Raw genomic sequence first — 10638 nt, forward strand, 5'->3', positions numbered from 1 at the left:
TGCTATGGCGTATTCATGGGTCGGCACCTCGCTGACTATCAGCGTTGAATTACTAGACGATCCGGAATCAAGATAAAGCACTTGTGCTTTCCTGAATCACCAACATACTACTCTATATTCTCGAAGCGCGTGACGGTGTGCAATCGATTTTGAAATGGGAGGCCATCTTCCATATAGACTCCAACACAAAATCACCAACACCTCACCGGGCTCAGACTGTGCCATCAAGTGCCTCAGAACTTGAAATTGGAAAGGGGGAGTTGGTCGAAGAGGCTCAGTGCATCCTTAACCCAAAGGCCGGTGTGGTCTATTCGGAGCTTCCTCCTAGTATCTCCTTGCCACGGAGATTCCAGAGCAAATCTTCCGTACCCTTACCCCCCACCAGGCCAGATCCAAACTGTTTTACTTAAAACGTATGCCGCTCACCATCGTAGCTACCAGTGTTAACCAAATGTTCCATCACCCTTGTTTGTCCTGCCTTGTGGACCTACGTTGTCCCCTTGTTGCTCAGCTATGAGTGGACGAAGGAAATCACAGCAGGCTCCCTTGGCGCTCGACATATGTGACTGCAATTCTCGTGTTGATAGCATCAAGCTTGGAGGGAAACACCTCGCACACTCATCGTTTCTACAACTCTGCAATTTGTCGTTGGCTTTGTATCTGGTCCTGCCCCTCTTCTGGAACCCCTCATGCTCATGAACCATTCTTATGATGATCTGGTCGAATCTGAAACCCCAGCACTACACGAACCCATCCTGAGTGATGTGTAGCTTGATAGCATTATGGCCATGTGCAAAGACCTCACACACCTGGGCATGATGCTCATCAGCGAAAGCACTCAAACCAGGCTCTTCGATTTCATCCAGGAGTTGCCATCCTTGGCTAAAATTCATGGAACGTCTTGCTACGGCTTCCCTTTACGCCATAACCCTGAGCTCCGTGACTAGCATAAAGCTATCGGGTTACCCATCCACCTGCTCTGGTGCATTTTGTGACTCGGGGGTCGGCGCGGACTGGAACCCGAATCGGCACATGGTCTTCCACTATGCAGCATTACAGATGACACCCAACGAGGCAGCATCCACATACAGCGTACTTTGGCTTGACAGCGAATGATATGAAGTCCGGACATGCGACCATACAATAGATTTCCGGTCCAGGAGAAATGACATTTCGCCAGCAACTTATCGGACTGATGATACCCGCGCTGCCTTCCTTGAGCGTGCGCAATTCAACCCTTTCGGTAATAATAACAGCAATTCGGCCTAGCAATAACTTTTAAATCGAAGAGCTTTCGGAAGTCAATCTTGAAGAGCAGAGCAGCATGCATGGTGGCGTGAAGACGCCACTAAATCAATATTAATGATGAAGGTCTTCGAAGAATAGGCTTAAATCTGCCATCCTTGAAGCTGACTAAGTGTCAGTGTACATGAGAGTGATTTAAAGAGCCTGAAACAAGCATTTGTCGACTCGGTGACGGGTGGTTCTTGACTTTGTGTCCCGGGCTCTAAGAATACCGACGTTTTGGGCTGGGGGCCGTTCTTCCAGCTACCGGATGCAAATATATTTAATAGTGGAACAGGTATGAACGGACATCGCTTCTAGTAAACTGGGGGCCGGGGCCGAGGAAGTCCACGGGGCTATCATTAGGCTCGTCACCTGCTCAACCATTCACCGAGGAAATGCCCGCAGGTACCTGCGACTTCGGTAATCGCTGGACTTGCATTTCACGAACGTGTTCCCTGCATCTACCAATTATCTTTGAACCAACTGGAACCTGTAACGGCGAGGGTAGGCCAGAAAGTGCAAGTACATCATGAATGAGGATATGCGGTCTGAGACGGTGAGAAATGATGAAAATATACATGGGTAGTAGACGAGTATAAGTATGCATATGACTTACCAGGAGCAAATAAGGTGTAACGTATGTCCAATCAGTATATGCCAGCGGTGTTTCTAAGTAACTTCATCAAAAAAGTCACTATACCTTAAACCTCCGAAGACGCCTATAATCGGGATGAAGATGACAAGGCAAGTTCCGAGTTGTCCTTATGCTTATACCATGACATAAGTATATGATATAAGATCAGACGACATACTGGTATTTCGAGTCTCTCAAAGCCATGTCCACGCGAACAGAGGAACTCGCCAGGTTCAGGGAAATCGTTGCAACTGACGGATGGGATGCTACATGGTCAGTGTGGCCTGTATATCTGGATAGCTGGGAGATAGCTGACTGCTCCAACATTGTCTAGGAAAGAACAGGTGACACCATGGGAAGCGTGGGGTGGACGAGAGATCCAACCTCCTTTGCGGGATATTATCGAATCCGATAGGGTGGAATGGCCACGACAAGGTCAAGCGCTCGTCCCAGGCTGTGGAAGGGTATGGCTCTTTATCACGACAGCAAAAGTTGATATCTAAACCTCAGTGTTTCAGGGTAACGACGCGAGGTTCATCGCGGCCAGTCTAGGATTAAAAGTAACTGGCATCGATATATCTCCTACGGCTGTCGAGGCAGCCCAGCAAGAAACTCCCCACGAGAACGTGTCGTTCCGTGTTGGAGACTTTTTCGCGCCGACAGATGAGCAGTTCGACTTGATATACGATTACACGTTTCGTTTTTCGCAATTTTTCACTGTGCAGTCTCGTTCTGAACCTGCGATAGATTTTTCGTAGCCCTTCCCCCGTCGATGCGCCCAGAGTGGGGAAGACAGATGGCTAAGCTCGTCAAGACTGGCGGATTCCTGATTACCTTGGTATTCCCACTCGATCCGCAGGTGGACTTTGGACCGCCTTTTTTCGTACGGCCAAATCATTATGAAGAGGTCCTTGGATCTGTGTGGGAGAAAGTTATTGACGAGGTGCCCGCTGTGAGTTCAGCCACTCACATAGATCGGGAGAGGATTGTAGTTTGGAAACGCCTCTGAAGTCGTGGAAGGTATGTCGACAAGCCGCGAACATGGCTTGTTACACTCCATTTTGTAATAGTAAGATCCATCTATCCGAATGTCCAACTACACAATCGGAGTCGGACCGGGGCGTCCAGTGAGCAATCTAAATTGAAATATGTAAGTTTGGGATCATCCCTTAGCACAAATAGGAATTGAACCAATTGAGTAACTTGATAATAGATAATGCTACCCATTAAAGGTACGTATCATAATACTCATAAGTAGCTAAAGGGGGAGATCAGCGCAGAAGCGGATAATGCAGGTATGAATGGAACTGACCTGAGGGCCAATATTGATCAAGGATCTGACATTAAAATCGGTATATCACAGGATTGTCCGCTGTTCGGGCAATAGGACAAGAAAATCGTCAAGTGCAAACGGGCGGAAGGAAGTCAGGCACGGCTCAGTCGGCCCCGGTTGTGGGGAGAAGTAGGTTTCTGGCCCTCAAAGCTTTGTGTCCAACATCCAATCGTTTTGATAATGCGTATCACAGACGCAGGATGTAAAGAGAATACTGGTAGCTGAACAATGAGCATGCAGAACTATTTGTTTAATCCATATTTATTATCTTTTGGGGTCGAAGACCCTATGTCGGACATAACCCTTTTCGCGTATCTATCATATGCAGAACTGTTAATGAGGCATTAATAAATCACTTTTTACAGCGGATGATAAACGGGATGACGTTCCTCAAGCCCTGTCATTATTACACAAAGTGTGTTTAGGTAAAATACTCTACGCCAATTTCATGCAACGGATGCAACGAGCTTGTTGGTTTTAGGCGACATGGCCATCGAGACCAGGAGTGTGTCATTCCAGCTGTTGCCGCTGTAGGAAGGCACCTGAGACAGTACATAGTCTGTGGAGAAGGAGCCGGCCGCCCAGCCAACGTAGCCGAGGATAACTACAGATAACAAATGTCAACTTGTGTCAGAGCAGGGTAATGGGTGAAAACGTACCATCAGATTGAGCAGCTTGGTAGGTAATCTCTTGCAATACGTAAGTAACACAAGATTCTACATTCCCACCACCAGTCTCAGTATTGAAGGCCCGACGACCATTTGCACGGAGCCAGGTGGTCAGAGGATGCCAGGTGTCCTCAACGGCGTTGGTCACGCACTCAGTGTTGGTACCACTAAGCGATGTTAGTGGAGGCGTAGGCAAGAGAATGATTGTACTAACGAGCCGTCGGAGTCGAGGTACTTGTGGACGTCCATAATGAGGTTGGTGGTTGTGTTGTCAGGGTTCCGCACCGCAACAAGGGCATCAGCGGAACCACTGGAAACGAAAGTTTTCGCAGAAGTATAGTCGGTCCCGGGAAGGAGAATCATCTGGGTGGTAGCGCCGGCTTTGCTGAATGGCGAAGACATAATTTTTAATTAAGACACTATAGAGAGATAGTCAAACATGCTAACCGAATGGCTGTAACTGCACTCTTGTTCCCAAGAATCTTCAGTATCATCTGAGGCCTGTGAACAAGGAACACATACCTGAACTGTAATCGTGAAATAATATTGTCAGAGGGGAAACAGAAAACATTCATCAAGAGATATCATACCGGACTTTGCCCAGGTGCTGATATTCTACGTTCACGTAAGCATAGTCTGTTGTGTAACTTTGCTAGTGACTCACCGGGATATCATGAGGTTCGTTCATACTGATTGTCAATAAGTCAGCGATCTCTACTTGCAGCGGCTATCACATACACTCCAAAGATGACTTTCGTCTCCTTCTTCCAGTGCGAGGCAATGTTGGACCAGAGCTCAGCGAAGATTTCGTTGCTTGGACCGCCTTGACCGATAATCTATTATCGGATTGAGCATCATTGACAATGACAGAAGCACAGTCACTAACCTGCCCATTGTACCTGGCGTAATTATGGATATCAATCACACAGTGAGCGCCAGTGCTCAGACAGTCTGACACCAGCATATTATAGTTGGCAAAGTGAGTCTCATCCAAGACGCCAGTCATCTGGTCGTTAGTGAGGTACTGCCAGCCGACAGGGAGACGGAACACATTGTAGCCATCATGTTTGACAAAATGTTGCATTTGGCCCAAGCCATCAATACCTAGTGGGTATGTTAGAGTGGTGAGAGGGCTCTCCAAGATAAACCTTACCGGATAGTTGGTGGATAGGGGGAACAGCGTTTGAAGCAATGCAAGTGCCATCTGTACCACAACCGAAGTCTGTGGAACAGGAGTCTAGACATAACAAGTAATGGTAGCAGTATAGTGCTCACCAAAACCTGCAATATTCACACCTGCAAACTGGAGCAGCGCAGATGTCTCGGCATTAACGAGGATAGTTGCGGTGCTGAGAGCGGCAGCGACAAAGGGATACGAAAACTTGATGGCCATTTCACGCGAAAAAAGGGATCTGCTGAGTGGTTCATTCGATGATATGGCTGTCTTATGTATGGCTTAAAACGTTAATTTTGATATGCAAAATGCTTTGCCAGGAACAGACGCGCATGATGCGTTCTCAGTTATGGCCGAAGTTCGCGTGAATTCTGCATGAAACTATCGAGCTGAACCCTATGGTGATGAGAAGACTCATCTCTACATCATGAAAATATGCTGACCCCATGGTAATGAGAAGACTCATCTCTAAATCATGACGACAATCTACAGCGTAAGAGCAAAAACGGATATTTGCCGGCGGTCCCAAAGACTACCGCGATGAGAGACGAGTGGATTGACGGGATCACGTGAATATCATGCAAATCTATAGCCTATAGGTCTATGCTTTGGACATTCGCTTATTATACTCTAGATGCCATTGAATGAATAAATTGTTTCGGAAATGGCTAGCCACCTGCCGTGACCAATCGAGTCAACACCGAAGGGCTCATATATTCGCCGTTGGACACTGGCGAGGATAAGACAAAACTCCCGCTGCTCACTGGATAAAAGAATATTAGCACGAAGTCTCTAAATGGTTGTTTCAGGGTCGAACGTGCCTCGTTGTCTTGTCGCTTCGGTCAGTCCCGCGGGTTTGAGTCTGTTAAATGTCTGGGTTTCCTAAGGGATCGCATTTCGACTCTAACACACACAATTCTGCACGGGACTCCGATCAAGTTGTAGTCCTCCGATACGAGCCGATTGGCGCACGGCACTTACCATATAAATATATTGGAAAACTGTGTTGGCGATGTAGTTGTGCCTAGTCGGCAACTTGTGCGGGCCGGGCGTGCAGTTCAAATCTAGGCTGAAGATCGCTGGAGAACGACGTGAGTAAACGTTGTCAATATTGTGGTACTTTCGGTGGGTGGTCGGTCTGCTATATATTCCATATCGATCATCCACGACAGTACCGCTATCTGTCGATATTGCTGTCTTTATTACTCAGATGTATTGCTCTCCGGGTCGCCAATGCCACTATGGACGCTCCCATGGGGACAAAAATTGAGCGACGAGCGTGCTGGAATGTGTCTGTAGAAGTGCCACCTTTGAGTTAAAACCATCAGGTGTTGGTTTCGCGATTGAGAATGAGGCATAGAATTCAAGAGAGGATATGAAATTAGCCTAAGAGGTAGAAAGACTCAATACGACCGTAATCATCCCCCACATTGGTGCCTGGTGGGTAAGCACGGGGATCTGACTCCGCCAAACCACGCGCAGTGTGACCGCCCGCTTTGGATCCCGCGTACGGGTTCGCGAGTGAGCGCTGGGTATTAGGGTGCTGCGTTGATCTACCAAAGGAAACCAGAATTCTGAACCAAAACAACACGATGGGGTAAACAAAAGTGTGGTATTTATGTAAGCAAATGACATAAAATTATGGTCCGATCATGATGGGGAGAAGTAGGCATAGATGCATCTAGCCTCAATCCTTTGGAGTGGAACAACAAAATGTATCAAGAAACCTTCAGAGTAGTTTGTAACTAGCATCCCGTCGTTTGACTCAGGCTGTTCGGATGTCTGCGGCAGCGGAGGTACTTACATTGATCAGATTAGGATTGATGATCCGCATATATCGTATCACACACGTCGACGCAGGGTGTAAGGGAGTAAGTAATGACCATACAGAACTGTTACAATAATCATAAATCAATCACTTTACGCTGGCATGGTGATAGTAAACGAGATGACGTTTCTTGAACCAAGTCATTATTACAGGAAGTGTATCTAGGTGAAATACCCTATACTAATTTCATAAAACAGATGCAACGAGCATGTTGGTCATAGGCGACATAGCCATCGAGACCAAGAGTGTGTCATTCCAGCCGGTGCCGTTGTAGATGGGCACCTCAGACAAAACATAGTCTGTGGCGAAGGAACCAGCCGCCCAGCCAAGGTAGCCAAGGATGACTACAAAGTATACCAGTCGGCTTGTGCCAGGGCATGGTAATGAGTGAAAACGTACCATCAGATTGAGCAGCCTGGTAGGCAATCTGCTGCGATATGTAGCCAACACAAGAGTCTACATCCCCACCACCAGTCTCAGTATTGAGGGCCTGACGACCGTTTGCACGGAGCCAGGTGGTCAAAGGGTACCATGAGTCCTCAATGTTGTTGGTCACGCAAGGAGCGTGGGTACCGCTAAGTGGTATTAGCGTGGGCATTGGCAAGGAAATGATTGTACTAACGAGTTGTCGTAGTCGAGGTACTTGTGCACATCCATAATGAGGTTGGTAAATGTACCGTCAGGATTTGTTACCATGCCAAGGGCCTCAGCAGAACCACTGGAAACGAAAGTTTCCGCAGAAGTATAGTTGTTGCCGGGGAGGAGAATCATCTGGGTGGTAGCGCCGGCTTCCCTGAATGGCGAAAATATAATTTTCAATTAAGACACTATACAGAGATGGTCGAACATGCTGACCGGATGGCTGTAACTGCATACTTATTCCCCAGAAATCTCAGCATCATCTGTGGCCTGTGAACAAGGAGCACATACCTGAACTATAATCGTCAAATAATATCGTCAGAGGGGAGCAGAAAACATTCATCAAGAAGTATCATACCGGACTCTGCCCAAGTGGTGATATTCTAGGTTTAGAAATCTCAGCACGGTCTCTTGAAGAATTTTTCGAGACTCACCGGGATATCATGAGGTTCGTTCATACTGATTATCAATAAGTCAGTGGTCCGTAGATGCAGTGGCGATCACATACACCCCAAAGATGACGTTCGTCTCGTTCTTCCAGTACGAGGCAATATTGTACCATAGCTGAGCGAATACTTCGTTGCTTGGACCACCTTGACCGATAATCTATTATCCCATTGAGCATCATTAACAATGACAGAAGCGCGGTCACTAACCTCCCCATCGTACCTGGCATAATTGTGAATGTCAATTTCGCAGTGAGCGCCAGTGCTCAGGCAGTCGGACACCAGCATGTTATAGTTGGAAAACTGAGTTTCGTTCAAGACACTAGTCGACTGATTATACGTGAGGTATTGCCAGCCAACAGGAAGACGGAACACATTGTAGCCGTCATTATTGAAAAAATGTTGCATTTGACCCAAACCATCAACACCTATTAGATAAATATGTTAAAATATGTGAGGGTTTTCCAAGATAAACCTTACCAGATAGTTGGTAGACAGGGGGGACAGTCTCTGAGATAATGCAGGTGCCATCTGTACCACAACCGAAGTCTGTGAAACAGGAGTCTGGATATGACGAGTAACGGTGCAAGTATAGTACTCACCAAAACCTGCAATATTTACACCTGCAAACTGGAGCGGCGCAAATACCTGAGCGTTGACAGCGGCCGTCATGGTGCTGACCGTGACGACAAAGGAATACAGAAACGTGATGGCCATTTCACGAGAAAAAAGCATGGATGCGCTGAGTGGCTCATCCGATGAAAATGGCTGCCTTATGTATGAGCTAGAATGTTAAAAATATGTTGTGTAAAATGTTTCGCCAGGAACAGCCTGAGACAGTATCAGACACGCATCATGCGTTCTCGCCGGTTGTGGCCAAAGTTCGCACAAATTCTGCATGCAAGTACTGAACTAATGCTATGGTGAAGAGTTTCATCTGTAAATCATGATGACAGTACATCACGACGTAGAAGAAAGTATTGGCCTGCGGTCACCACCTCCAGACTCTTGAAGTACCGGGATGAAAGTCGACGCGATCACGTGAATATCATGCGAGCGGTAAAACGTCGCTTCATTGTCGGGAGTTGGCTGGGGCGGCCTCGGGGTAGTTAGATAGATCAAAGTGTGCCGGTGTCGGGTTATCCAGGCTTGCAGAGTTGATCTATCAAGTTGACATGGACTTACTAAGTGAACATACGGTCAAGCCAAATATCATGCTTATGTAAGCTACAGACATGGGTTCAGGGATGTGTCAGCAAATCAATCAGCGAGATGGACGTCGACCTACCCTACAGGCTTGAACTCATTTCTGATCTTTCAGGTAGCTCCGATATAGAACAGTGAGATTCATCTTACTGACCGATGTTTCACCGCAGGGCACGATGAACGTGTTTGGCAAGTCGCATGGAATCCCACCAAGCCTCTGCTAGCGTCATGTTCAGCGGACAAATCTGTGCGAACATACAGCTATCGATCATCCGACAACGGAAGTAAATCTCTGGCCTTTTCACACGTGAGCACTATTCCAACAGGACATACGAAAACCGTACGCAGTATTGCATGGGCACCATCGGGCAAAACACTTGCCACCGGATCATTTGATTCGAATGTCGGTATATGGGAGCGAGAGGATATCTCGGACTCCGAGGATACTGGGGAATCTGCGGGGGATTGGGAGTGTGTGACTTTGCTAGAGGGTCATGAAACGGAGTGCAAGAGCGTTGGGTATTCGAGCTCAGGAACGTTGCTAGCAAGTTGTAGCAGAGATAAAACTGTATGGATATGGGAGGGTGAGTATCTATTATTTTCACCTTACTGCAGTGCTGAATGATCCGATCCAATCAGTTAAACCTGATGCAGATTTTGAGTGTATGGGCGTACTCATGGAACATAGCCAGGACGTAAAATGCGTTGCATGGCACCCTTCCGAAGAGGTCAAATGCTTACCGTGGGAATAATGTGCATGACTGACTGGTATTCAGGACAGATACTTGCATCCGCTTCGTACGACGATACCATTAAGCTCTACATAGACGACCCTTCAGAAGACTGGTTTTGTTTCTCGACCCTCTCTGGTCACAAGTCGACCGTCTGGTCCCTTTCTTGGTCACCGCAAGGGAGTTATCTCGCTTCGTCTTCTGATGATCTTACGATCAGGATATGGAAGAGAGTAGAAGAACATAAGTGGAAATCTGTATTGGAGCTGGGAGGACATGAAAGGAGTATTTACTCAATCAGCTGGGGAGTTGGGAAGGGTGCGAGTGAGAATCTTGGATGGCTCGCGACCACTGGTGGTGATGGTAAAATCAATGTCTGGGAAATAACTGTATGTTTCACGCTCTTTCCTGGTGCATCGAGACTGACAAACCCTCTCAGGAAACGCAACACACCAAGGACCCTCTGAGTGCGAAACTACTTGCGAGAATATCTGGAGCTCACGATGTCAACGACGTCAATTCTGTCTCATGGTGCCCTCGCCTAGAACATCCAGATTTGTTGGCCACTGCTGGTGATGATGGCTTGGTCAAAGTATGGAGGGTAGTGCCGTCTTAGATTGTAACTATGTACAATGTCTCGTTTATGCAAAAAAGTTCGATCAATGTACATATTATGCGTGGACACGGACTTT

At 47.1% G+C, this 10638-nt stretch overlaps 4 protein-coding genes across 4 annotated transcripts; 2 read left to right on the plus strand and 2 right to left on the minus strand.

The window, feature by feature from the left end:
* Positions 1–2050: 2050 nt before the first annotated feature.
* DFJ58DRAFT_816000 (S-adenosyl-L-methionine-dependent methyltransferase) lies at positions 2051–3216 on the plus strand. The gene is made up of 5 exons (XM_041391728.1): positions 2051–2194; positions 2256–2385; positions 2440–2615; positions 2669–3071; positions 3135–3216. Exons 1-4 carry the CDS (start codon positions 2124–2126, stop codon positions 2928–2930), a joined length of 639 nt encoding a protein of 212 aa, XP_041237582.1. The 5' UTR covers positions 2051–2123; the 3' UTR covers positions 2931–3071; positions 3135–3216.
* A 384-nt stretch (positions 3217–3600) lies between these two features.
* DFJ58DRAFT_147482 (glycoside hydrolase family 5 protein) lies at positions 3601–5539 on the minus strand. Its single transcript, XM_041378883.1, has 10 exons — positions 5198–5539; positions 5076–5144; positions 4809–5026; positions 4661–4758; positions 4587–4611; positions 4511–4537; positions 4370–4392; positions 4137–4307; positions 3914–4089; positions 3601–3858 (listed from the first exon to the last, which is right to left on the minus strand). Exons 1-10 carry the CDS (start codon positions 5313–5315, stop codon positions 3701–3703), a joined length of 1083 nt encoding a protein of 360 aa, XP_041237583.1. The 5' UTR covers positions 5316–5539; the 3' UTR covers positions 3601–3700.
* A 1571-nt stretch (positions 5540–7110) lies between these two features.
* Positions 7111–8726, minus strand: DFJ58DRAFT_668956 (glycoside hydrolase family 5 protein; the record flags this gene model as incomplete). Its single annotated transcript, XM_041382747.1, has 9 exons — positions 7111–7268; positions 7324–7499; positions 7547–7717; positions 7780–7826; positions 7998–8022; positions 8072–8169; positions 8220–8437; positions 8490–8558; positions 8612–8726. 9 exons carry the CDS (start codon positions 8724–8726, stop codon positions 7111–7113), a joined length of 1077 nt encoding a protein of 358 aa, XP_041237584.1.
* Positions 8727–9257: 531 nt separating this feature from the next.
* Positions 9258–10634, plus strand: DFJ58DRAFT_816013 (WD40-repeat-containing domain protein). Its single transcript, XM_041391729.1, has 5 exons — positions 9258–9330; positions 9386–9799; positions 9855–9943; positions 9997–10335; positions 10386–10634. The coding sequence occupies exons 1-5, from the start codon at positions 9282–9284 to the stop codon at positions 10560–10562; spliced, it is 1068 nt and encodes a 355-aa protein (XP_041237585.1). The 5' UTR covers positions 9258–9281; the 3' UTR covers positions 10563–10634.
* The last annotated feature ends 4 nt before the right edge of the window (positions 10635–10638 follow it).

Source organism: Suillus subalutaceus, assembly GCF_016647625.1.
Source record: "Suillus subalutaceus strain FC151 chromosome Unknown DFJ58scaffold_175, whole genome shotgun sequence".
NCBI classification, from domain to species: domain Eukaryota; kingdom Fungi; phylum Basidiomycota; class Agaricomycetes; order Boletales; family Suillaceae; genus Suillus; species Suillus subalutaceus.